This window comes from Callithrix jacchus, chromosome 9, assembly GCF_049354715.1.
Source record: "Callithrix jacchus isolate 240 chromosome 9, calJac240_pri, whole genome shotgun sequence".
Taxonomy (NCBI): domain Eukaryota; kingdom Metazoa; phylum Chordata; class Mammalia; order Primates; family Cebidae; genus Callithrix; species Callithrix jacchus.
The window spans coordinates 131,962,383-131,989,238 of record NC_133510.1 but is presented as its reverse complement, the minus strand read 5'-3'; the positions used below and the strand labels follow the sequence as shown (position 1 = coordinate 131,989,238).

The 26,856-nt window shown below is 49.2% G+C and overlaps 2 protein-coding genes and 2 long non-coding RNA genes across 10 annotated transcripts in view; 2 read left to right on the top strand and 2 right to left on the bottom strand.

The window, feature by feature from the left end:
• Positions 1-2,423, bottom strand: part of GLT1D1 (glycosyltransferase 1 domain containing 1) — a 127,573-nt gene extending 125,150 nt beyond the window's left edge. For 6 of the 7 annotated variants that reach the window (XM_035258175.3, XM_035258181.3, XM_035258176.3 and 3 more), the window contains exon 1: positions 2,215-2,423. In XM_035258175.3, the coding sequence (XP_035114066.1) occupies positions 2,215-2,282 (68 nt within the window). In that variant the 5' untranslated portion in view covers positions 2,283-2,423. Of the gene's footprint in view, positions 1-1,982 lie in introns of all 7 variants that reach the window. The other variant, XM_035258182.3, reaches the window with a different exon arrangement.
• LOC128928653 (uncharacterized) lies at positions 1,304-19,358 on the top strand. The gene is made up of 5 exons (XR_008474073.2): positions 1,304-3,316; positions 6,128-6,330; positions 7,237-13,919; positions 16,071-19,113; positions 19,225-19,358. It is a non-coding gene; the product is annotated as an uncharacterized LOC128928653 (long non-coding RNA).
• Positions 18,575-25,264, bottom strand: LOC144577701 (uncharacterized). The gene is made up of 3 exons (XR_013522217.1): positions 23,846-25,264; positions 20,312-20,732; positions 18,575-18,701 (listed from the first exon to the last, which is right to left on the bottom strand). It is a non-coding gene; the product is annotated as an uncharacterized LOC144577701 (long non-coding RNA).
• Positions 25,265-25,365: 101 nt separating this feature from the next.
• Positions 25,366-26,856, top strand: part of SLC15A4 (solute carrier family 15 member 4) — a 31,476-nt gene continuing 29,985 nt past the window's right edge. Inside the window, exon 1 of the mRNA XM_009004901.5 lies at positions 25,366-25,955. Within this exon, the coding sequence (XP_009003149.4) occupies positions 25,410-25,955 (546 nt within the window). The 5' untranslated portion in view covers positions 25,366-25,409. The remainder of the gene's footprint in view (positions 25,956-26,856) is intronic.

Here is a 26,856-nt window from a genome sequence, read left to right as displayed (position 1 = left end):
TACTAAAAATGTAAAAATGAGCCAGGTGTGGTGGCGCACGCCTGTAATCCCAGCTACTCAGAGGCTAATTGCTGGAACCCAGGAGGCAGAGGTTGCAACGAGCCAAGATCCCATCATTGTACGGCAGCCTGGGCAAAAGAGTGAAACTCCATCTCAAAAAAACAAACAAAAAAAGAGGGCAGCCAGCAGCCTTCGGGGCTGCTCTGTGGAGTAGCCATTCTTTTATTCCTCTGTTTTCTTAATAAACTTGCTTTCACTTTATTCTGAGGACTCACCCTGAGCTCTTGTGTGAGATCCAAGAACCCTCTCTTGGGGTCTGGATTGGGACCCCTTTCCGGTAACAGTTTTGCTTTTTTATTTTTTGAGTCTCAATCTGCCACCCAGGCTGGAGTTCAATGGTGCAATGTCAGTTAACTGCAGCCTCCACCTCCGGGGCTCAAACCTTCTCCTGAGTAGCTGGGGCCACAGGCATACACGCCAGCTAATTTTTAAATGACTTTTTGTAGAGATAAGGGTTTCGCCATGTTGCCCAGGCTGGTCTTTAAATCCTGGGCTCAAGGGATCTTCCTATCTCAGCATCCCAAAGTGCTGGGATCACAGGCGTGTGCCCCGCACCTGGCTTGGGTGCTGGTGGTGGTGGTTGTTGAGATGGAGTCTCACTGTTGCCCAGGCAGGAGTGCACTGGTGCAGCGGCATGATCCTGGCTCAATCAACTCACTGCAACCTCTGCTTCCCATGTTCAAGCAGTTCTCCTGCCTCAACCTTCTAGTTTTGCTTTCTTAATAGTACCAATTCCTATATGAAATCACCTCCTTCATTCCTCTCCTGCACTGGGATGTGGTCCATCCAACAGAGCCACGACCACAAAGGGCTCCTCACTGCTAGACCCAAGCAGAGCATCACTGACATATGTCATAGAAACCTGCACTATGAAATCTGAATGTAAACTTTCCAGCAAACTTCAGAAAACTGAGGTTGCCCCTCTTGGTCATTTCTGCTTATGATCTTTAGGATAAACTAGCTGAAAGGGGCATTAAAATGTGGGTGAAGTCTCAATTGCTCATTTTAATGATGAGGAGGCCAGGCATGGTGGCTCATGCCTGTCAACCCAGCACTGTGGGAGGCTGAGGCACATGGATAACCTGAAGTCAGGAGTTCGAGACGAGCCTGCCTGGCCAACACGGTGAATCCCCATCTCTAGTAAAAATACAAAAACTAGCCAGCTGTGGTGATGCGCCCCTGTGGTCCCGGCTACTCCGGAGGCTGAGGCAGGAGAATCACTTGAACCTGGAAGGCGGAGGTTGTAGTGAGCGGAGATTGCATCACTGCACTGCTGCCTGGGCAACAGGAGACTCCATTAAAAAAAAATGATGAAGAAACAGGCCCACAAAGGGTGAGTAAATCGGGAAATTTCATGAAGCAAGTCTGTTTTTCTTAACACACACACACACACACACACACACACACACACACACACACACACACACGCTGCTTCTGTTAAGCTGCAGAGTCTAATCCTGGCACTCCCCAGGCTTCCCTCCCGAAGGTGTTTATCCGGCTAATACAGGCCGAGCGCCCGCAGGGCAGGCGGGAGGCGGCAGGATTAACGCGGCAGCTCCGTCCCCGGGCCCCCGGGCTTGCGTTCCAGTGACCAGAACACCCATCAACAAGTAAATAAAATAACGCAAGATAATGGCAGAAAAGGACCAGTGTGAAGGAGCTGACCAGCCAGGAAGACGGGAATAGAATAGAGAGGGTGGAGGGGAGGAGGGGCAGGGACTTCGCCGGGCAGGACCCCGGACGCCGGCACACAGCCGAGCCCAAACCGCGAGGGCAGGGCTGGCACCGCCGCCCCGGCCTGGAAACGCGTCCCCGCCCGCAGCTCCTCGAGCCCGGCTCCGCATCCCTGCGGATCCCGCCCCCTCCCGCTTCTGCAGCGAGGCCTCCCCGGGTCCTCTGCGGGCCACCCCGCGCCCGTGCACCTGCTCGGTCTCCACCGGGAAGTGCGAGGCCAACGCGCCGGCCGCTCAGACACCCGGGGACACGCGCGCCCGGCGGGAGGCACCGACCCCCGCGCGCCGGGCAGAGGCACCGGCCTGTCCGTTTGCGCGCGCGGCTCGGGGAGGCCCCGGCGCTGCTGGAGGGGGCCTGGCCGAGCGCCCAGCTTCCCCGCCCCCCGCCCCTGGCTTCGCAGGCCCCTGCGCCCGCACCTACCGGACGCGTTGGGCCGTGACCGCGTTCCCAGTGTGCGGCCGCAGCACCGCCAGGAGCAGGAGCCGCATGCCGCCCCCGCTGTCCGGGACATTGACCAGGTCCCAGGGACGGCACAGACGCGGTTGGCAGGGGAGCCTAGCGGCTAAGTCCGTCCCGCCCGCCCCTCCCGGAGGCCGCGCCCGCCCCTCCCCGAGGCCGCACCGGAACTCGCAGGTTCCGGCGCCAGGCGGGGAGGGGGACTGGAACCGGGGGCTTCTGGCGGCGCGAGCTCTGGGTGCCGGGCGGCGCGGGTGTGCCCCGGGGGGTCCATCACCAGGGTAGCTGCAGTCGGCTCCCACCTGGACCAGGACCACAGGACCAGCGGTGACCACAGTCCTTTCAACGAGGACCAGGACCAGCGCTGACCACTGTCCCTTCCCACGGGGACCAGGACCAGCTCTGATCACTCTCCCTTCCCATGGGGCCCAGGACCAGCGGTGACCACAGTCCTTTCCCATGGTGAACTAGGACTGGCAGTCACCACAGTCCCTCCTATGAAGACAATGACCAGTGGTGACCACAGACCATTCCCACGGGGACCAGGACCAGTGGTGACCACTGTCCCTTCCCAAGGGGACCAGGACCAGGAATGACCACTGTCCCTCCCCATAGTGACCAGGATCAGGAATGGCATGGTCCCTTCCATGGTGACCAGGACCAGCAGTGACCACAGTCCCTTTCCATGGAAACCAGTGATGGCCATGAGTGAACTTCACGGAGCACCCAGATGGCTGTGGGTCTGCGCCCACCAGGACCAGCAGAGACCTCGGATTCCCTCCCACAGGGTGCTGCAGAGAGAGCTCTCAGCCTCATTTTCCATGACAACCTGAGGGGAGCCTTGGTCCCCACGAAGCCCAGGAATCCTTTCTAGTCCCAAATTCCTTCCCAGGCCAGACTACCCTAAAACAAACCAGAGGAGGGGAACTCCTCCTGTGTGAGCAGACAGTGGAAACCCATTTCAGGGCCACGCCTGTGGGTGAGAAAGATGTTGGATCGGGAACTCGGGGCTCATCAGGGCACATGGGCTGCACCTGGACTGGATCTCCAAAGCAGGACACCTTGGGTGAGAGAAATGGGGAACTGAAGGTGGCCCCTGGCAAAATGCCATCTGTGGATTTAAACATGGACCCCCCCCCCAAAACAGATGCTAAGTGTTTACAAAGATGCATGCGTATTTACAGATGTGGAACATTCCATTGGGTGCCCAATATTTTGATTTACCTTCAAACTTGATTTTCTCTCATCCCCCAAATACCTTCCAACCTCAAAAAGGGAAAGTAGGAATGAAGAAAGCCATGACATGCCATGACCACCATCAGCGGGAGGTCTCCAGCCTCGCCATGCGGCATGGTCATCCCCAGACTTATGAAAACATAAAAGTCAGTCCTGAGGGACACACGGGCTCAGCAGGCCTTCTCCCACTTAGAGCCGCCACTCTGAGTCTCAGTGTGGCATGGAGTATGGGAGAGTTTTATGTCCCTGTAGAGCGATCAGGGCTCAGCAGGCCTTCTCCCACTTAGAGCCGCCACTCTGAGTCTCAGTGTGGCATGGAGTATGGGAGAGTTTTATGTCACTGTAGAGCAATCAGAATTATGTCCCTTTCTCAGTCCTCAAAACCCAGGATTTTGCTCTTCGTCCTGGTATTTCAGCTTCCCAGGCACCTGGCAGGCAGGCCACCTCCCCTTTTAAGGGCAAAAGCAATATGAAAATAATATCATTCTTCTAGACAACTTAACGCTTTTCAACAGAATTACACAAAGAAACAAGAAAGGGGACACGTTGCACAGGGCTGCCACAACCCCCTTCTGATGAAAGTTTAGAATTAGAGTTTTGGGCGTGGTGGCTCACGCCTATAATTCCAGCACTTTGGGAGGCCAAGGTGGGTGGATCATTTGAGAGCAAGAGTTCAAGATCAGTCTGGCCAAGATGGCGAAACCCCATCTATACCAAAAATACAAAAATTAGCTGGGCGTGGTCATACATGCTAGCAGTCCTAGGTACTTGGGAGGCTGAGACATGAGAACCATCTGAACCTGGGAGGCGGAGGTTGTAGTGAACCATGATCATGCCACTGCACTCCAGCCTCGAAATAAAGCGAGGCTCGGTCATAAACAAATGGTTTTGAGTAGACTCCTGATATATTTGCTGTACACCAAGAAGAGGCAATAAAATGCAGTGTCTGGTGTGGGGTGCAGAAGGACAGGGCTGGCACTTGCCCATGTTCTTCCCCTATTTCACCTTGACCATGGGATATTAAAAGCTAAATGTGAACAGCTACATTTCTGATTTTCAAAGGTGACTTCAGCAGGAGCCTGGAAAGGAACCTCCCTAAGCAGAATTGCTGAGCTGCAGCCCCTGTGAACTAAATATCATCCTTAGATGTATTTTTTTCTTTCTTTCTTTCATTATTTTATTTATTTATTTATTTGTATCATTAGATGTATTTAGGCTACACCGTGTTTTTTTTTTTTTTTTTTTAAGCTATTACTTTTTGTTTGTTTTGAGACGGTCTCACTGTCATCCAGGCTGGGGTGCTGTGGTGTGATTATGGATCACTGCAGCCTCCCTCTTCTGGACTCAGGTGATCCTTCCTCCTCAGCCTCCTAAGTAGCTGGAACCATAGATGTGCACCACAATGCTGGGCTAGTGTTTTGTATTTTTGTGGAAGTGGGGTCTCATTATGTTGTCCAGGCTAGTCTTGAACTCCTGGGCTTAAGCAGTCCACCACCCTTAGCCTCATGGAGTGCTAGAATTCCAGGCCTGAGCCACTATACCTGGCCCAGCCTTTTTAAACTGGGAGCTTTCATATGGAAGTTGGAATTTCTGGTGTCCGTTGACAAATGAGAGATGTGATTAAAGCCCCCATACCCATGGTTGATGGAAGTTAGGAAGCAGCTGCCCACTTTAGATGAAATCCAATCACACAGTGGCTGAAGGCTCACTTCAATTCCTTGATAAGCTCGATCTGTATTTTTGTTTTCGTTTTTTTCCCTTTTTTTTTTTAGATGGAGTTTCACTCCTGTTGCCCAGGCTGGAATACAATGGTACGATCTCGGCTCACTGCAACCTCTGCCTCCCGGGTTCAAGCAATTCTCCTGCTTCAGTGTCCCAAGTAGCTGAGATTACGGTCATGCACCACCACACCCACATACTTTTGTATTTTTAGCAGAGATGGGCTTTCTCCATGTGGGTCAGGCTGGTCTCGAACTCTTAACCTCAGGTGATCTGCCCACCTTGGCCTCCCAAAGTGCTAGGATTACAGGCATGAACCACCACGCCCAGCTCGATGTCTACTCTTTTTTTTTCTTTTTGAGACAGTCTCACTCTGTAGCCCAGGCTGGAGTGCAGTGGCATGATCTCAGCTCTCTGCAACCTCTGCCTCCTGGGTTCAAGCAATTCAAGCCACTATGCCCAGCTAATTTTTTTTTTTTTTTTTTTGAGACGGAGTTTCGCTCTTGTTACCCAGGCTGGAGTGCAATGGCGCGATCTCGGCTCACCGCAACCTCCGCCTCCTGGGTTCAGACAATTCTCCTGCCTCAGCCTCCCGAGTAGCTGGGATTACAGGCACGCGCCACCATGCCCAGCTAAGTTTTTGTATTTTTAGTAGAGACAGGGGTTTTGCCATCTTGGCCAGGCTGGTCTTAAACTCCTGACCTCGTGATCCACCTGCCGCAGCCTCCCAAAGTGCTGAGATTACAGGCATGAGCCACCGCGCCCGGCCTTCTATGTGTACTCTTTTAAGAAAAAGAATTGAAGTTTATTTTTAATGTAAAATAAGTTCAGAAGGACATGGCCCAAGCCTAATATAGTAGCTGCACCATCAACAGTAACCCAGACATCCCGCTGTTTACTCCATCGTGTGTTTGCCTTCTAGTCTCAAGATCACCTTAAAGTACTGTAGGACTGCTGCAGCTCCTCCCATCACATCTACATTCCAGACAGCAGGAGGGAAAGGCAAAACTGGTGCACTCCAAATGGTGTATTTCATCGTAAAGGGGCTTCCTAAAAATGCAAACAGCTCCATGCCTTTATCGTATTGGCCACGTGACCACTTCTTGCACCCAAGGACGCTGAGAGGTACAGTCTATTAACTGGGCACATTGCCACCTAAATACAATTGTGGTTACTAAAAAAAAGTGGCAGATAGGTTTGCAGTAAGTCACCTCTGCCATAGCAATCCAAATTAATAAATTAAAAGAGGAAGTGGCAGAGGTGTTTGAACCAGAGCAGCTCCCTCTTGAATAGGAGCTGGGTAAGGTGAGGCTGAGACCTGCTGGGCTGCAATTCCAGGAGGTGAAGCTTTCTAAGTCACAGGATGACACAGGAGGTCGGCACAAGACACAGGTCATGAAGACCTTGCTGATAAAAGAACGCAGTAAAGAAGCCACTAAAACCCACCAAAACCACGATGGCGACAAGAGTGTCCTCTGGTGGTCCTCACTGCCACACTCCCACCAGCGCCGTGACAGTTTGCGAATGCCATGGCGGTGTCAGGAAGTTGCTCTATACGGTCTAAAAAGAGGAGGCAGGAACAACCCACCCTTGTTTAGCACATCATCAAGAAATAACCCATAAAAATAGGCAACCAGCCACCCTCGGGGCTCCTCTGTCTACAGAGCAGCCATTCTTTTACTCCTTCACTTCCTTAATAACCTTGCTTTCACTTTACGGACTCGCCTGAGTTTCCTTGCGTGAGATCCAAGAACCCTCTCTTGGGGTCTGCAATGGGACCCCTTTCTGGTAACAGAAACACATAAGACCTTCTCAATGGTGGAATAAGAACATTCAGTATGATTCAATACTCATTCTTAATGATACAAAAGAAGGAATAAAAGTAAGAAGAAAGAAAAGAACAAGGGAAGGAAGGAGGGATGGGGAGGGAGGGAGGGAAGGAAGAAAGGAAAGAAGGAAGGAATTAATTCAATAATAGGAGAAACTACACAGAACCTTACACACTCTTGTTTTGTTTTGTAATTCTTGCAGGTAAAAATTGCCTGACTCGGTGGTTCTCTCTATTCCAGTCTCTCTGCAGCTTAGCACTGGTAAACCAGATGCAGAACTTTTCTCTGGAGGACTTTCGGAAGTCTGGGGGTGGAGAAGGAAATTTGTTGTCAGAATGACTGAGGAATGCCATCAATATTTCATGACCAGGCCTGGAAGTTTTAACACCTTGCAGTGTATAGGACATCCCTGCCTAAAGAAAAAATGCTCTTCCCCAAATGCCAGTAGATACCTGTATTAGTTAAGGTTCTCCAGGGAAACAGAACTAATGGGAGATTTACATGCATAAATGGAAATTTATTATGAGGCATCAGCTCATGTAATCATGAAGGCTGAGACATACCATGATCTTCTGTCTGCCACACAAAGACCTAGGAAAGCTGGTGGTGTCATTCAGGTCTGGTCTTAAGGCCTGAGCAATGGTGTAAGTCCCAGTTTCGGGGAGGAGGGGGAATGGTGGGAGTGGTTGCTGAGAAGATGCCATGAAATGTGCCAGCTTGAGCAGTGAGGCAGTGGGGAAAACGGAGGGTGGTGGGGATGGGGTGCAAATTCCTCTTTCCTCCGTTTTTTTTCTTTGAGACAGTTTTTCTCTGTCACCCAGGCTGGAGTGCAGTGGTGGGATCTCGGCTCACTGCAAACTCTGCCTCCTGGATTCAAGCGATTCTCCTGCCTCAGCCTCTTGAGTAGCTAGGATAACGCACTACCCAGCTAGGCGTGGGTAGGCACGCACTACCACACCCGGCTAATTTTTGCATTTTTAGTTGAGATGGGGTTTTGCCAAAGCCATTTTGGCCAGGCTGGTCTTGAACTCCTGACCTCAAGTGATTCACCGGCCTGCCAAGGGCTGGGATCACAGGCCTGGTCTACTCCAATTTTTTTGGCCTACATAGGCCTTCAGCAGAATGGATGAAGCCCACACACCGGGGAGGACACTTGCTCAAACGAGTTCACGGACACAGATCTCATCTGGAAACATGCGCCTGGGTACACCTTGAAGCAACGTCCGATGTGGGCACCTGCTATGGTCTGGATTTGTGTCCCCACCAAAAACTCATGTGGAACTGTCATTCCCAATGCTGGAGGTGGGCCTGGTGGGAGGTGGCTGGGTCATGGGGATGGATCTCCCAGGAATGGTTTCGCACCATCCCATTGGAACTGTCCTGGTGAGAGGGAGTGAGTTCTCCCCAGCTCTGGGTGTTCAGAAACGTGCAGCACCTCCCCAACTCTCTTGCTCCTGGTCCCGCCATGTGAGATGCCTCACGCCCCGTTTGCCTCCTGCCGTGATTAGAAGCTTCCTGAGGCCTCCCCAGAAGCACAAGCTGTGGTGCTTCCTGCACAGCCTACAGAACCTCAAGCCAATTAATCCTCTTTTCTTTAAAAACTACCCAGGCTCAAGTATTCTTTTTTTTTTTCTTTTCTTCTCTTTTGAGACAGGGTCTCTCTCACTTGGGTGCCCAGGCTGGAATGCAGTGGCGCAATCTTGGCTCGCTGCAACCTCCACCTCCTGGGTTCAAGCAATTCTCCTGCCTCAGCCTCCTGAGTAGCTGGAATGACAGGTGCATGCCGCCATGCTTGGCTAATTTTTATATTTTTAGTAGAGATCAGATTTCACTGTGTTGGCCATGCTAGTCTCCAACTCCTGACCTCAGGTGATCTGCCCGCCTTGGCCTCCCAAAGTGCTGAGATTACAGGCTATGCCTGCCTTGGCCTCCCAAAGTGCTGAGATTACAGGCTATGCCCGCCTTGGCCTCCCAAAGTGCTGAGATTACAGGCCTCAGCCACTGTAAACGGCTTTTAGGTTTTTGGGGGGATGGAGTCTTGTTCTGTCACCCAGACTGGAGTGCAGTGGCGCAATCTTGGCTCACTGCAACTGCCGCCTCCTGGGGTTTAAGTGATTCTCATGCCTCAGCCACCCGAGTAGCTGGGATTAAAGGCATGAGCCACCACACCCAGCTATTTTAGTATTTTTAGTAGAGATGGGGTTTCACCATGTTGGTCAGGCTGGTCTCAAACTCCTGCCTCATGTGATCCACCCGCCTTGGCCTCCCAAAGTACCGGATGACAAGTGTGAGCCACCACACCCGGCATCGGGTCTTTCTTTATGGCGGTATGAGAATGGTCTAATACAGCACCCCATGTTCCCAGTCAAGCTGACACAGAAAATTCACTACAATAGGTGGTTAATTCCTCATGACTGAGGGACAAACATGGTGAATACCTTTTTGTTTTCCAAAACGGAAGTAATTCTCTACTGCTGGGCATGGCTTCCTTCTCCTCCCAACTGGCCTCTCCCTGGCCCAAGGCTTCCTAGGGCTGCATAACAAAGGACCAGGAACTCCTCCGTGGCCTAAGCCTGTCCTCTGGAAGCTCTGGAGGACCAGGAACTCCTCCGTGGCCTAAGCCTGTCCTCTGGAAGCTCTGGAGGACCAGGAACTCCTCCGTGGCCTAAGCCCGTCTCTGGAAGCTCTGTGGGACAGAGGTCTGGGATCACAGTGTCAGCAGAGTGGCCCTACCTCGGGAGCCTCTTGTAGGGAACCTGTTAGTTGTATCTTTCAGCTTCTGGTGGTTGTTGGTGTTTCTTTGTTCTTTTTTATATTTTTTAAAATTTAGTTAGAGACAGGGTCTCCCTGTGTAGCCCAGGCTAGTCTCAAACTCCTGGTCTTAAGCAATCCTCCTGCTTTGGTCTCACAAAGGGCTGGGGTTGCAGGTGTGAGTCATGGGGCCCAGCCTGTCGGTGTTTCCTGACTTGTGTTCCATCACTGCAGCCTCTGCTTTCAGGATCACATGGCCTCCTCCTCTGCTGGAGCATCTCCTCCTGTAAGTTTTTTTGTTTTTGTTTTTTTTTTTTGAAACAGAGCCTCACTCTGTTGCCTAGGCTGGGATCTTGGCTCACTGCAACCTCTTCCTCCAGGGTTCAAGCAATTCTCCTGCCTCAGCCTCCCAAGTAGCTGGGACTACAGGCATAAGCCACTGTGCCCAGCTAACTTTTGTATTCTTAGTAGCGATGGGGTTTTGCCGTTTTGGCCAGGCTGGTCTCAAACTCCTGGCCTCAAGTGATCTGCCCACCTTCCTTGGCCTCCCAAAGTGCTGGGTGTGAGCCACTGCACCTGCCCAGATGACTGCATTGATGAAGGCCCCCAGTCTCCTCATCTGGGGCTATTCTCCACCTTCCCTAACACTGAGGCTCTTTGTCCCTCTCTCCTGTCTTGATCCTTTTCTGCATTATAGCCACAGAGCAGTCAGCCCCTTCCCCCCAACTGGATAGTGACCTCCTGGTCTGCCACGTCATCTGTATCTAAAACCTCTGCTTGCCTGGGACAGTGACATGCCTGCATAAAGGCAGGCATCAACGTTTGCTGAGTTTCATCAAATCTTTAACTGTGCACTCTTATAAGATTTTATTCCTATAAGAATGCATTTCTGACTTTTTTGAGACAGAATCTTGCTCTGTCGCCCAGACTGGAGTGAAATGGCTGGATCTCGGCTCACTGCAATCTCTGCCTCCCAGGTTCAAGTGATTCATCAGCCTCAGCCTCCCAAGTACCTGGATTCCAGGTACTTGGGAGGCTGAGGCTGATGATATGCTACCACATCCGGCTAAGTTTTTGTATTTTTAGTAGGGATTTTACCATGATGGGGTTTAACCACGTTGGCCAGGCTGGTCTTGAAAACCTGACCTCAAGTGATCCACCCACCTCAGCCTCTCAAAGTGCTGGGATTAAAGGCGTGAGCCACCGCGCCTGGCCCATTTCTGACTTTTTAATGGAAGTCAGTTTTAGAAGGGGATTTTCTGGGCTGAAATTCACTGGTATTTGATTGGTCTGGAATACACCTGTTCCACAAGCTAAGCTATTCTGACATCTCTTTTGGGACCCATTACTTTACACGTTCATGGCTTTAGTTTACCCATTTGTAAAATAAGAAAAAAACTATAAAGAATATCATAGTTAATTAGTTCTTTTGATGAAGTCTTTTATGGTGCTCTCAAGTAGATAACATAAAAGGATACAAAATCAGATATGTTGTTATGGGATAACGTAGAAATCATTACTGAGGAGGGGAGCAGCACAACTGAAGTTGTAGGCGTCTCTCATAAGATTTCTCCAGATGCTTCTAATGGGAGAATCTTCCAATAAATGTAAAGCCAAATCTGCTTTTTGCTTTGATCATAGCGTTTGCTCAGACTATTTTTCTAGTTCCGAGTGCCAGGGAAAATGAAACTTTATTATCTACCCTATATAAAAATGATAGCATTTTCAAGAGAAAGCATGGTGGGCATACTGACTTTGGAAGTGGCTCTGTGATAAAAATCAACACGACATCTCTCCTTTTTCCCTTTAGAGCATTTATAAGAAAGGCACTCTGTTCTATCAAAGTTTTTAGTCTTCATACCATCATTGCTCCCTATAATACAGCAAACTATGAATGTTCTGTGTGTGTGTGTGTGTGTGTGAGAGAGACAGGGGGGTGGGGGGAAGAAGAGAGAGGGAGAGAGAGATACAGAAGGAGACAGGGACAGAGAGGGGTAAAAGAGAGGGAGAGAGAGATGGAGAGCGAGCTACATAGAGAGGAAGAAGAAGAGATGGAGGAAAAGAGAAATGCACATTTGAGAAAAGCAGGTGCACATGGAATTGTGGTTTGTTTGCCCTAGTTGTGTTTCCTTTTCCTGACTTTTATTAACAGCACTTGAAAGTGACCAAATGCAAAAAAAAAAAAAAAAAGAAAGAAAGAAAGAAAAGAATCTGTTAGTCTGGAAGTATCTAGCTCCTGCTAGTGTTGCTTAATGAACATGATGAAGTCAATCAACCAGAAATAAGTGATTTCTTCCCTTTGAGCTTCTGGCAAAAAATCAGGGTTTCGATTCCCACTGCTGTTCTGAAGACAGTGCAGACCCAATTCTTAACTTTGCAGCCCAAAGCTGCTCTTCACAAAGACTGCAGTTCCAGCAAAGGAGACAGTGAGCGTAACAGCGTGTGGCACAGCCGTCGGGATCAGACGCTTACTCAGGGATGACGGGCTCCCCGCGAACTGCTTCCAGTAGCAACCTGATGTGGCAGAGGTCCATATTTACTCTTTTCACATTTTAATTTATTTTTAATTAAATAAGTAAGATATGTTTAAGAAATGCAGATAAGCAAAAAAGAATTGTAAAAATCACAAAGCTTGGTGAGGTGGCTCACGCTTATAATCCCAGCACTTAGGGAGGCCGAGGCAGGCAGATCACCTAGCTCACCTGAGAGTGGGAGTTTGAGACCAGCACGACCAACATGAGAAACCCCGTCTCTACTAAAAATAGAAAATTACCCAGGTGTGGAGGTGCACACCTGTAATCCCAGCTACTCGGGAGGCTGAGGCAGGAGAATTGCTTGAACCTAGGAGGTGAAAGATTGCAGTGAGCTGAGATCACACCACTGCACTCCAGCCTGGGCAACAAGAGCAAAAAGTTGTCTCAAAAAAAACCACAAAAATCCCGTTTCCCTGAGATAACCACTGTTAATATTGTGGCTTCAAGTTTTCCCTGACTTGACACGCAACCATCGCAACAGTCCACTTTATTGTGTGTGTACCAGGAACCTAACGTTCTTCTAAGCACTGTTCAGTGTTCTTCAATGAATCCTCCCACATCCTAAACTGAAGGGACTGTTCTCACCATTTCAGACAGTGAGCTGGAGACACAGGAAGGTTCGATGCCTCCCAGAGGTCATGCAGGCATTGGAAACACTTCACTGCTTCTTTGATTCTGCTGCGTGGGCACAGTATTCTCGCTGGTTCTTGCTCCGTTTTGTTTGTGTTTGTCATTTTTGGCACAAGAAATAGAAACACCCTACACACTTTTTGTATTATGCTGTTTATTACTTAATAACTGTGGTAGGCAAAATTCTAACAGGGCCCACTAGAGTTCCCATCCCTGGTGTGCACACACACCTCCTCCTGATTCCATCACATGTCCATCCGGGGGCTGTCACAGAGAGAATCTGCAGATGAGACTTAATCCCCAGATTAAGTGACCTTAAAATAGGAAGATTATGCAGGATGAGCCTCATCTATAATTGTCTCCTTGAAAGGACTGAGCATTTCCTCAGGTCGGAAAGATTCAAAGGGTGAGAGGGACTTGATGTCCGGGAAGTTCTCTACTGCTCCTCCGAAGACAGACAACTGCGTAATGGGGGAGGCAGGCCGGCTCTAGGAGCTGAGAGCAGCCCCCAACAGTCAGGCAGCAAGGAAGTGACCCTTCAAGCCATCTCCTCGAGGAACCACCTCCTGCCACAACCACGAAGCACGAAAGAGAGCCCTGACCTCCAGAAGAGATTTCGGCCTGGCCAACACTTTCATCTCAGCTTCCTGAGACCCTGGACAGAGAAGCCAGTCGTGCCAATGCCCAGACTTCCCACCTCCCGAAGCCTGTGAGCTCATAAATGGGTGCTGTTTCAAGCTGCTGAAGTACTGGTCATGTGCTACGCAGCAACAGAACAATAATATAATACTGTGTCATGAATACTTTTCCAACTCCAAATCCTCCACCTGTGGTACCATTTGAATAGCGACACAGAATTCCCGTACATGCGCGCACTGGAGTTGACTTCATCTCTGCCTTGGTGTTGCCCATCTGCGCCTTTTCCACTCATTTGGCGATTATACGCAACATCGTAATGAACGTTTTACTGGTAAGTCTGAGCAGACACTCTTTAATTTCTAGAAGTGGAATTGCACATTCAAAGTGTAAGCCCTTATGTTTTTGATACGAGTGACGCATTGTCCTCTGGAAAAGCTGCACCGATTTCCTTTCCATGGGTCACGTATGAGCACACTTGTTTCCCAGAACATTCCGACACGGGGTATTTTTCAGGTCAAGCAACAAACCATGTCTCCTCTTCTGGCATTTTAAAATGACTGCTGTAATTTGACTTTTTTCTTTTCATGAAAGGCATTTGAATTGTTTTCTGTGAGTGTGTATGTTTGTATTGGTTTGAACTTTTTTTTTAATGTTTAAGTTTTTAAAATTTGTATGGGTACATAGTAAGTGTACATATTTAAGAGACATGTGAGACATTTTGGTACAGGCATGAAATGTGTAATAACTACATCAGGGTAAAGGGGGTCTCCGTCACCTTAGTCATTTATCATTTCTTTGTGTTATCGACAATTTAATTATATTCTTATTTTAAAATGTACAATAGATTGTTGTTTATTGCTGTGCCATCAAATACTAGATTTGTTCATGAGTTATTTTTTAATTTTTATTTTTGAGATAGAGCCTCATTCTGTCACCCAAACTGGAGTGCAGTGGCTCCATCTCGGCTCACTGCAACTTCTGCCTCCTAGGTTCAAGTGATTCTCCCGCCTCAGCCTCCCGAGTAGCTGGGATTATAGGCGTGTACCACCATGCCTGGCTAATTTTTGTATTTTTAGTAGAGATGGGGTTTCACCATGTTGGCCAGCCTGGTCTTGAACTCCTGGCCTCACGTGACCCGCCGTCCTCAGTCTCCTGAAGTGTTGGGATTGCAGGCGTGAGCCACCATGACCGGCCAAGATAAAAGCCATTTAAACTAGGGTGAGATGATTTCACATTGTATTTTTGTTTTGTTTTGTTTGAGATAGTCTCACTCTGTTGCCCAGGCTGGAATGCAGTGGCATGACCTCAGCTCACTACAACCTCCGCTCCCAGGTTCAAGTAATTCTGCTGCCTCAACCTCCCGAGTAGCTGGCATTACAGGTGCATGCCACTGTGGCCAGCTAATTTTTGTATTTTTAGTAGAGACAGGGTTTTACCATGTTGGCCAGGCTTCTTGAACTCCAGACCTCAAGGGATCTGGCTGCCTTGGGCTCCCAAAGTGCTAGAATTACAGGCATGAGCCACCATGCCCAGCCTCACTGTAGTTTTGATTTGCAATTCTCTGATGATCAACGATTTTGAGCACGTTTTCATATACCTGTTTGCCATTTGTGTGTCTTCTCTCGAGAAATGTCTTTTCAGATCTTCTACCCATTTTAAAAATCAGAGTATTCGAATTTTTCCTGTTGAGTCATTTGTGTTGTTTATATATGCTGGTTATGAATCTCCTGTCAGATGGGAAGTCTGCAAATACCGTCTCCCACCCTGTGGGCTCTCTTCACTCTGCTGATGTTTCCTTCACTGTGAAGAAGCTTTTTGATTTGATGTGTTCCCGTTTGTCTATTTTCACTTTGGTTCCCTTTCCTTGTAGTGTTTTACTCAAGAAACAGTTGTCCAGACCAATGTCCCGGAGGAGTCCCCCCCTGGCCTTTTTTTTTTTTAACACAGAGTCTCAGTCTCTCGCCCAGGCTGAACTGCAGTGCTGCAATCTTGGCTCACTTGCAGTCTCCACCTTCCAGGATCAAGCAATTCTTCTGCCCAAGCCTCCAGAGTAGCTGGGATTACAGGCATCCACCATCATGCCCAGCTAATTTTTGTATTATTAGTAGAGACAAGGTTTCACTATGTTGGCCAGGCTGGTCCTGAATTCCTGACCTCAAGTGATCCACCCACCTCGGCCTCCCAAACTGCTGGGATTATAGGCATGAGTCACGACTCCTGGCATCCTCGGTGTTTTCTTGTCGTAGTTTCATAGTTTCAGGTCTTAGATTTAAGTCTTTAATCTATTTTTATTTGATTTTTATACATAGCTGGTTGGAACTTTTTCTATCACAAGTGACAGAATGTCACATTTGCTTAACCAAAAATAGAATTTATGGACTCACAATTAAAATGTCTACTTCTAAAGAAAAAGCTACTTCTAGCTATGATCAGAATCAAGACTTGTAAACTGTGTTTTTTTTTTCTTTTGTCTGTCACACAGGCTGGAGTGCATCAGCACCACCTCGGCTCACTACAACCTCCACCTCCTGGGTGCAAGCGATTCTCCTGCTTCAGCCTCCAAAGTAGTTGAGACCACAGGCACATGCCACCACTAGCCTGGCTTTTTGTGTTTTAGTAGAGACAGGGTTTCACCATGTTGGCCAGGCTGGTCTCGAACTCCTGACCTCAGGTGATCCACTCACCTCAGCCTCCAAAATGGTGGGATTTAAACTGTCTTTCTGAAACAAGTGTTTCCCTCATCTCTATCTCCTTCTGAAATGCTTAGTTCTCTGGTTCCACAAGATGTTCTCTGGCAACTCCAAGCTTATATCTCTTTACTATCAAATTCAATAGAAAAGAGAATGACTTCTTCCTGCTCATTCCAGAATACATTCTGGGATTAGTTCTGACCAACTTGATCACATGTCCATCTCTGAACCAATTACTTTATTTTCATTATTTTATTTTATTTTATTTTGAGATGGAATGTTACTCTGTTGCCCAGGCTGGAGTGCAGGGCATGAGCTCAGCTCACTGCAACCTCTGTCTCCTGGCTTTAAGCAATTCTCCTGGGTCAGCCTCTCTGGTAGCGGGATTACAGGTGTGTGCCACCATGCCCAGATAATTTTTATATTTTTAGTAGAGACAGGTTTTCACCATGTTGGCCAGGCTGGTCTCAAACCCCTGACCTCAGGTGATCTGTTCACTTTGGCCTCCGAAAGTGTTGGGTTTATAGGCGTAAGCCACCGTGCCCAGCCTGAAGCAATTAATTTGGCTCAGTAGATGTGACCCTGCGGATTGGACAGGCGTAGGTCAAATGCCCACTCTTAGGCTGGGGCATCCAGCGGCCCTACCTAAATCACAGGGGGCATTGATTAGCTAAGAAAATCCAGGTGCAGTCACCAGAAGGGACCCAACAATAGTTGTCCTCGAAAGAGCCTGATGCTCACTGTGCCAATTTTATTTGTTGGATGTTTATCTTTTCATAATATTCTTTAGAACTCGTTATAAAATAAGAACCTTAACTTTCTCGAGGTTGAGGCAGGAGAATCTCTTGAACCTGGGAGGCGGAGGTTGCAGTGAGCAGAGATCGCGCCACTGCACTCCAGCCTGGGTGACAGAGTGAGACTCTGTCTCAAAAAAAGAAAAAGAACATTTACTTTGTCTTAGCTATAATACTTCCATTTCTTCTTAGTTGGTGTGCTGTCAACAGCAATTATTATTTTTTATACGCATAAGTTTTAAATCTTTATGTAGTCAAATTATTTTTTCCTGCATGCCTTCTGCCTTTTAGTGTTAGGCTTAAGAAGGCATTTTCACTCGAAGATTATATATGTGCCAATATTTTCTCCTAGTGCTTTTATATTTTCAGTTTATTCTAATATTTAATCCATCTGGAATTTATGTTGGTACAAAATATGAAGCCTATCTTCCCCCATGTTTAGTGATTCATTCCAACATAATTTGTTTAACAATGCATCCTTTCCCCATGAATTGCTGATACTTTCTTTCTTTTTTTTTTTTTTTGAGATGGAGTCTCACTATGGCACCCAAGCTGGAGTGCAGTAGCACAATCTTGGCTCACTGTGACCTCCACCTCCCGAGTTCAAGCAATTCTCCCACCTCAGCTTCCCGAGTAGTAGCTGGGATTACAGGTTTGCGTTATCATGCCAGGTTAATTTTTGTATTTTTAGTAGAGATGGGGTTTCACCATGTTGATCAAGCTGGTTTCAAACTGCTGACCTCAGGTTATCTGCCTGCCTTCGCCTCCCAAAGTGTCAGGATTACAGGCATGAGCCACTACACCTGACCAGATCCCTTTATTATCAAATACTGAGATTTTTCTTTTTTTGCTTGCTTACTTATTTATTTATTTGAGATGGAGTCTTGCTCTGCTGCCCAGGCTGTAGTGCAGTGGTGCGATCTCAGCTCACTGTAATCTCTGCCTCTCAGGTTCCAGCATTTCTCCTGCTTCAGCCTCCTGAGTAGCTGGGATTACAGATGCCCGTCACCATGCCCAGCTGATTTTTGTATTTTCAGTAGAGACAGGATTTCACCATGTTGTCCAGCCTGGTCTGGAACTCCTGACCTCAAGTGATCTGCCCAGCTTGGCTTCCCAAAGTGCTGGGATTACAGGCATGAGCCACCATGCCAGGCAGCCTTTCCTTATTATTATTATTATTTTTGAGACGGAGTTTCACTCTTGTTGCCCAGGCTGAAGTGCAATGGCACGGTCTCAGCTCACTGCAATCTCTACCTCTCGGGTTCAAGCAACTCTCCTGCCTCAGCCTTCTGAGTAGCTGCCACCTTGGCCAGGCTAGTCTAGAACTCCTGACCTCGTGATCCACCCACCTCAGCCTCCCAAAGTGCTGGGATTACAGGCGTGAGTCACCACACCTGGCCCATTATTATTTTTAATTGACATAATAATTGTACATAATTATGGGGCATAGGGTAGGATTTTAAAACATGTACTCCTATGAGAACTTCTTAGCTTCCCCATGGGTGAGAACGTGTGCTCTGTACCTCTCCGTGCCTGGCTTATTTCACTGCATGCAATGAGTTATTTCATATTAGTGCTTCCGCTCCTTCTTTGTATTTATCTTCACTGATCTCTCCCGTAAGGCCTAACCTAGAAAACAAGTACACTTATAATTACCAATTAACTATTATATTATTACAATTTAGGCTAAGATTGCTTTAAGGAGTTGTGAAAGAAGTGGCTAAAAGAGGATATTAGGTGTGGTCACACCATCTTGCACTTCTTGCAATAGAAGAAAGCAGAAGTTCATTTTCTTTCACTTTCTCTCTCTCTCTTCACCTCCCTGCTTCTATTGGCAAAGCCCAACTTTTGCAAATGTCTTGGGGGTTTTTTCAACAGAGGAGGAAAAGTACCCAAGAAATAGACATTGCTACGCACAAGGGTCAAATAAAGTGAGTGCCTGAAACAAGTCAAATCAGAACCAGCTCCCTGACCATCCGCTCTCACATCCTGTCAAAATAAACGCAAATCATGCTGGGAGCTGAACCGGTTCATACTAAGGGTAAGTTAGTGTGGCTTTGGTTTAGGCTCAGGGACTGAACACCTGATTCTGTTCTGTTGGTTGCCTGTGTTTTCATTGATTTTGCTTTCTATACCTTCTGCTTCTAACAAGATTATTTGTAGCCAGAAAGAACTGCTGCAACAGCGACTCCTTGAAGTAAACAGAATTTATGCCAACTGTGACCCAAGGAGATTCGGAAGACGTTTGACATGGCCTGTGGCTGCACCATGGCTAATGACTTACGCTGTGGCCGATGCACGAGGATGAGGGGGCCCATGAGTCCCTCCCTAGGGAACTGGGAAATCCGGAGAAGCTGAATTACTGGCCGTGAGAGGTGTGGCTGAGCTGAGCTAAGGCTGAGCTGTCGTGACTCAGGGGCAGGTGTTCAACAGCTGTTTGTTGAGTGAGTGAGTGATGTACAGATGGCACAGAAAGGCTATGATGGCTGCTTGTAAGCCGAAGTTTTGAGGAAGCTGAAACTGTGAGTAAGGAGAGTCAACTGTCTGGCAGCAAGGCGAGAGCAACTCAACAGAGATGTGAGACAAGACACAGAAATGCCATCACACAGCCAGAGGAGCCAGGCAATCCCCTGAATGTCCTGTCTCTGATGGTTTCTCAATTCATTGCCTCAAATTGCACCCGCTGGAGCCCTGCACTGGGTGAGGCTCAGGAGACAGGGTGGTACCAGAGAAGGGAGACTCCTCATACTTCCAAGTCTAGTCCATACCACAGGCACCTTTGCAAAGAGTGCCCTTTCCCCTCTTCCAGAGGGCTCTTGAGGTGAAGAGCCAACAGACAAAAATGTGTTTTGGAAGACACAGTTACCTATCCCTTAGATGCCTACTGTATGGGTTAGGTCATTTATTTATTTATTTATTTTAGCTGCAAAGGAGAAACTCATAGGATCACTTTTTGGGGCAGGGGTATATTGCAAGCACACCCAATAAAGTGGGAGGAACGGCCTTACGTGAATTCGTTAGCGATACCGTCACTGGGGCTCAGCACAGGGGCTGCAAACTCAATCGTTACAGGAGCCAGGCAGAAAACTCATGGGTCCGGCATGAGAAAAACATCCGGATGCCGTTCTTTTTTATTTTATTTTTTCAATTTTTTGATAGAATTATGAGAGGTGGCTTTTGGCTACATGTAATACAAATAACAGAAAACCCAACAGTGACTTAAACAATGTAAGACTTACTATTATCTCATGCTCCCCGAGTCTTCTGTGCCAGCCACCAAATTAGTCTCATTCTAAGCCGGTTCATGGTTGCCAACAGCCGTCAGGAGCTTTAGAGCTACAGGCTTCCTGACTCATGTCCGCTTTGGGAGCACGCGTGTCTATCAGTCACCGCGTATGTGTCCTTTCCTCTAGTCTGGCCCTCTAGTCTGACTGGGTCAGCTTACTTCATCTGTCCACTCCTGGACCAGTAACCACAGGCGCCAGGTACATTTCATGTCCCGAAAGGTTAGAGTCTGCATTCCTCAACTAGTCACCATGAAGCGGCATGTGACTAGTACTGGTGTTGACTAGTTCCATCTGGGAACAAGGATGAAGTCAGGTTCTCCTGAGCTACACGGGAAGCTGGTGGGGGCAGGGGTGGGTTGAGGAAGACGAATACCTGAAGAGAATCAGGATTCTGTTTGAAAAACAGTATGCATGTTGGTTAATTAGTCAATCATACCCATTACATTTTAGTATGGAATGGGGTTGCTGGCCGGGTGTGGTGGCTCATGTCTATAATCCCAGCACTTTGGGAGGCCGAGGCATGCGGACCATCTGAGGTCAGGAGTTCAAAACTAACCTGGCCAACACGGTAAAACCCCACCTCTACAGAAAAATATAAAAATTAGTCTGGCATGATGGCAAGTACCTGTAATCCCAGCTACTTGGGACACTGAGGCGGAAGAATTGCTTGAACCTGGGAGATGGAGGTTATGGTGAGCCAAGATGGCTCTATTGCATTTCAAACTGGGCAACACAGCAAGACTGTTGCTCAAAAAAAAAAAAGGGGGGGACTGCTGATGGAAATTACTGCAATGATGGTGTGAACTAGACTATGCTGTCCAGTATGGCGGCCAATAGTCACCAACCACTTGAAATCTGGCTAGTGTAAGTAAGAAACAGAATTTTTCATTATATCTAATTTTAACTAGTTTGAATAGCCACACATAGGTAGTGGCTTCTGCACTGGACTGTGCGGATATGGAGAATTTTCTCCATGATAAAAAAAAAAACAAGACAGCAGTCGGTGGGGGAGGGTTAGGACAGCTAGAAAGTGTCTGCCATCTACAGACAGTGGCTGCTGCTCAGTGTCAGCAGATTGTGGCTATGGGGGGGCAAATGTGTTTCCATTACCTGTTGCTCCATGACAAACCACCCCAGAATTTAGTGGCTTAAGAGAACAACCATGTTATTTGTTTATAATTCTGCTATGTGGGCTGAGGCTCAGCAGGGTCTCAGTTCTTCCGCTGGTCTTGCTGCTGGTAATCTCTGTGGCTGCATTTAGCAGCCAGGTCATCTGGAATGCTGAGAATCCCCTCTCCATAGAGTTGCAGACTCCTCCTCAACATATGATGGAAGGTAAGTGGACTTCTAATATCATGGCTCAGGACTCCCCCAGTCATGAAAGTGGAAGGTGTCAGACTTTAAGGCTGTGCCCAGACCAGGCCTAGAGATACTTCTGACATATTCTCTTGGTTAAAGCAGGTCATGGGCCAAGCCCTGTGGCACTGTGATCTGTGAGGAATACATAAATTGAATACCCTGGGGCATGGTTCAAAGTGGTGGGATCCTACTAATGTAACAGGTAATCACGAGTCCAGCATTGCCAGAGCTCATATTTATTTTCCCCAAATAGCAAGGTAAACAAATTTACACATGAATTGTAACTGTTAGTTCGCTTTCTTTTGGTACCAGCTTTATTGAGACATATTTGCATACTATTTAATTCACTTATTTAAAGTGTAGGATTCAGTGGTTTTTAGTACATTCACAGAGATGTGTACATCTTCCCCTCCCCTCCCCCGGAACCAGGAAACTGTACTAATCTGCACTGTCTGCATGGATTTGCCTAGTGCCTATTCTGCCATTGCATATAAGTGTGGTCTTGCAATATGTGGGCGCGATCTCGGCTCACCGCAACCTCTGCCTCCTGGGTCCAGGCAATTCTCCTGCCTCAGCCTCCCGAGTAGCTGGGATTACAGGCACGCGCCACCACGCCCAGCTAATTTTTTGTATTTTTAGTAGAGACGGGGTCTCACCATGTTGACTAAGATGGTCTCGATCTCTTGACCTCGTGATCCACCCGCCTTGGCCTCCCAAAGTGCTGGGATTACAGGCTTGAGCCACCGCGCCCGGCTTGCTCCATTTTTTCTTTCTTTTTTTAACTTGGCTTTAGTCTTCTTCTCAAATGAGGCAATGCAATGGGATTAGTTTGCTATCGTCCAGAAACGGCCCGTGTATTGAACACTGTTTGGACACTGGGTTCAAATCATTTTCTCTGCTTTCATTCCATGTTTAACGTTCATTTTACTTTAGACTTTGCCTGGGTGTCAGTGCTATCAGTCTTAGAACAAATACTCAAAGATTCTGTCTCATCTACCAATTGCATCTACCAACTGCCAAGTGGAAGCAGCACTGGACTCATAATTAGATATATGCCTTTCATTGAAGTTTGCGTGCTACTGCTTTCTTATTTTACTTTTTATTTTGAGATAGTCTCACTCTGTCACCCCGCTGGAGTATAGTGGCATGATCTTGGCTCATTGCAACCTCCACCTCCCAGGCACAAGCGATTCTCCTGCCTCAGCCTCCTTAGTGGCTGGGATTACAGGTGCGCACCACTGCCGCCCGGCTAATTTTTGTATTTTAAGTAGAGACGGGGTTTCACCATGCTGACTAGGCTGATCTCGAACTCCTGACCTCAAGTGATCTGCCTGCCTCAGTCTCCCAAAGTGCTGGGATTACAGGCGTGAGCCACGGCGCCACTGCACTCCAGCCTGGGTGACAGCGCAAAACTCCGTCTCAAAAAAGAAAATTGGTGTGTGTGTGTGTGTCTATGTGTACATGTTCAAGGACATATATTAGGATCCAATAACAAGTTAGGATCCTAGTATATGCCCTTGAACATGTACACATAGACACACACACACACATATATTCACATGTACATACACATTTATATATACACATATCCACATATCTGTGTGTGTATATATACAGATACGCACATACATGCATATATATGAGAACATAAGGTGACTTGCATCATTTACAGTCAACAAATGGTCAGTCATTCACTCATTCAGTTAACTTTACACCTATTTATCATTGGCAAGTGCTGTGCTAGCCTCTAGAACTCTAGTGGTGGCTAGAACAAAGATCCCGCCATCCCAGCTTTGAAGACAGGCATTCAGTAGTTACACAGAATGAGTATAAATTATAATGGATGCTGTGGGAAAAAAGTATAGGGGGTTCCAAGGCCAAAAAAAAAAGGGGGGAGCAGATCTAGTATGGCAGAGTTAGAAAAGTGATATTTGAGCTGACAGCTGAAAATGACAAGCATCAACAGACAGGTGGCAAAGGCCCAACTTGGGCATTCAATTATTCTCTAATGAGACATTTATTAAATATGGTGCCTGCTGTGTGGCAGCACTGGGCTGACCATCAGTCTATCTGTCGGACATTTAAAACAGTTTTTAAAAAGAGAATGCATGCAACTCTGAGACTTACTGGCAGGATGGCCTCTCCAGATGACCTACTGGCTAGTCAACTTCCCAGGTACTGGCTCCACCCTAGTCTTAGCTGGAGATAAGGATGAAGGAAGAGGTGGTCTTACACTAATTGAATCATTGCAGCAGCTGTAGGTCCGGATTCCTTGATTGCTTTTGTTTGTTTGTTTTTTGAGACAGGTCCTCACTCTGCCACCCAGGCTCAAATGCAGTGGTGCTGTCACTGCTTAATGCGGCCTCCACCTCCCGGGCCCAAGCGATCCTCTTGCCTCAGCCTCCCAAAGTGCTGAGATTATAGACGTGAGCCATCATCCCAGGCCTGGGTCCCAATTTCTGAAGCCATGCTGAGGGCTCTTTTTGGACGGCACTCTTTCACCACTTTGTGCCAGGCACTGTGCCAGTGGCAGAGGGCATAGTGAGGAACAAAACACAAGAGAATCCTGCCATCAGGAAGCTTACACCTGTGAACACATGCACGTTGGGGAGACAAATGAATAAACTGAAAAGGGTAACAGGTAATAGAGAAAGAGTAACATGATGGAGTGGGGTACTTGGGCCTTGGATGGGCTGGTGAAAAAAACGTTTCCTGAAGTCAATACTTGGGTGGAAGGTTGAAGGATGATGAGGGGCCAGCCAAACAACGACGGATGGTTTAGGGGCAGTCTCTGGGAAAGTCAGAAACAGGCTGGAGCTTGCCGTGTTCTAAGCCGGTGATTCTCAGTGGGGGCGTGTTTGCTCCCAGGGGTCCTTTGGCTTTTCGGTTGTCAGCCTGAGGTGGTAAGGGGTGGAACTGGGCATTGTGGATACAGAGGCCGACGCTGCTGCTGAACGTTGTGCAATGCACAGGATGGTCCCGTGGCTCAAAATGCCAACGGCGGACCCGGTTGAGAAACCGGGTCTTCTCCAGGACTGAACGCCAGGGCAGGAGCAAGGGGGCAGCTTGAGCAACCCCGCCTGGAGAGCACCCTCTGTTTCAGTGTGAGTCTGGGCCGCCTACTGGGCCCCACTGAAGCCCGAAGCCCCAGACGGGCCAGGCTCCTGCTTCTTTGTTTCATCTCCCTCAGTCTGCGTGCATGTAATCCCAACACGCTGGGAGGCCGAAACGGGAGGATCCACTGATGCCAGGAGTGCGAGACCCCGTCTCAAAAAACTGTTTAAACATTAGCTGGAGGCAGTGGCGAGCGCCTATGGTCCCAGTTACTCGGGAGGCTGAGGTAGGAGGATCGCTTGAGCCTAGGAGACTGAGGCTGCAATGGCGTGTGACCGCAAGACTGCACTCCAGCCCGGGCGAGAGCAGGAAACCTGTCTCAGAAAAGCAAAAAGACACCCTCGGCGGCCAAGCTCCAGGATGTCCCGCTCCCGCAGCAACTCGGTCACCCGGAGAGCCCGCCATCTCCTCGCCCAGCTTCCGGGGCGGGGCAGGAAGTTCCGGCGAGTGGGGCGTTGAGCAGCGGCGAGCCCGCCCAATAGGGACAGCCCAGCCCCGGAAGTCTCGCGAGAAGGGCGGCGGCGGTGGGTTCTGGGAGAGGCGACCGGGCGGCCGAGAGAGGCAGCTGCGGCGTTGCATGGAGGGCTCGGGGGGCGGTGCGGGCGAGCGGGCGCCGCTGCTGGGTGCGCGGCGGGCGGCCGCGACTGCGGCGGCGGCGGGGGCGTTCGCCGGCCGGCGCGCGGCGTGCGGGGCCGTGTTGCTGACGGAGCTGCTGGAGCGCGCGGCTTTCTACGGCATCACGTCCAACCTGGTGCTGTTCCTGAACGGAGCGCCGTTCAACTGGGAGGGCGCGCAGGCCAGCCAGGCGCTGCTGCTCTTCATGGGCCTCACCTACCTGGGCTCTCCGTTTGGGGGCTGGCTGGCCGATGCGCGGCTGGGCCGGGCGCGCGCCATCCTGCTGAGCCTGGCGCTCTACCTGCTGGGCATGCTGGCCTTCCCGCTGCTGGCCGCGCCCGCCACGCAAGCCGCTCTCTGCGGGACCTTGCGCCCGCTCAACTGCTCGGAGCCCTGCCCCGATGCCGCCGCCCGCCGCTGCGCTCCCGCCACCTTCGCGGGGTTGGCGCTGGTGGGCCTGGGTGTGGCCACCGTCAAGGCCAACATCACGCCTTTCGGCGCGGACCAGGTGAGCCGCGCCCTCGCGCTTTCCCTGTCCCTGTCCAGCCCTAGCTTCTTCCCCTGCTCCTGCCTCTATCCTGCTCCTCCCTGGAACCGCAGAGGGAGCCCCTTGCTCCAGAGGGCTTCTGTCTAGTGCAGAGGAAGCCCGAGAGCGGTGGACCAAGACCGGAGGGACCGGCGTGATAGGTGCTGGAAGGGCTTTGCCAGGGGCGGTGTGAAGCCTGCACACACGGTGATGACCGCAGTGACTTCAAAGAAGAGAGAGGCTGGGCGCGGTGCCTCACGCCTGTAATCCCAGCGCTTTGGGAGGCCAAGGAGGGAGGCTCGCTTGAGCCCAGGACGTTGACACTAGGATGGGCAACATAGTGATCCTTGAGCGTACGAGTTGGAGGCTGCAGTGAGCTAGGGTCACACCACTGCACTCCAGCTTGGGCAGCAGAATGAGACCCCATCTCAAAAATAAATAAATGAAATTTAAAAATAGACTCGGCGTGGGGGCTCACGCCTGTAATTCCAGCACTTTGGGAGGCCGAGGCGGGCGGATCACCTAAGGCGAGGAGTTCGAGACCAGCCTGGCCAACATGGTGAAACCCTGTATCTACTAAAATACAAAAAGTAGGCGGGCATGGTGGTGCACGCCGCTTATCCCAGCTACTGGGGAGGCTGAGGCAGGAGAATCGCTTTAACCCAGGAGGTGGAGGTTGCGGTGAGCCAGTATCGCACCACTGCACTCCAAACTGGGCGGCAGGGCGAGACCCGATCTCTAAATAGATAAATAGGACCTTCTCTTTGTTCAGGCCTCGTAAATTCAGACCAGAAGGATAGGCAAGAGCAGTTGTTGCAGGAGCTTTCCAGATATGGGGATTCACAGGTGCAGAGGCCTGGGGCCAGGAAGCCAGGGAAGCGGA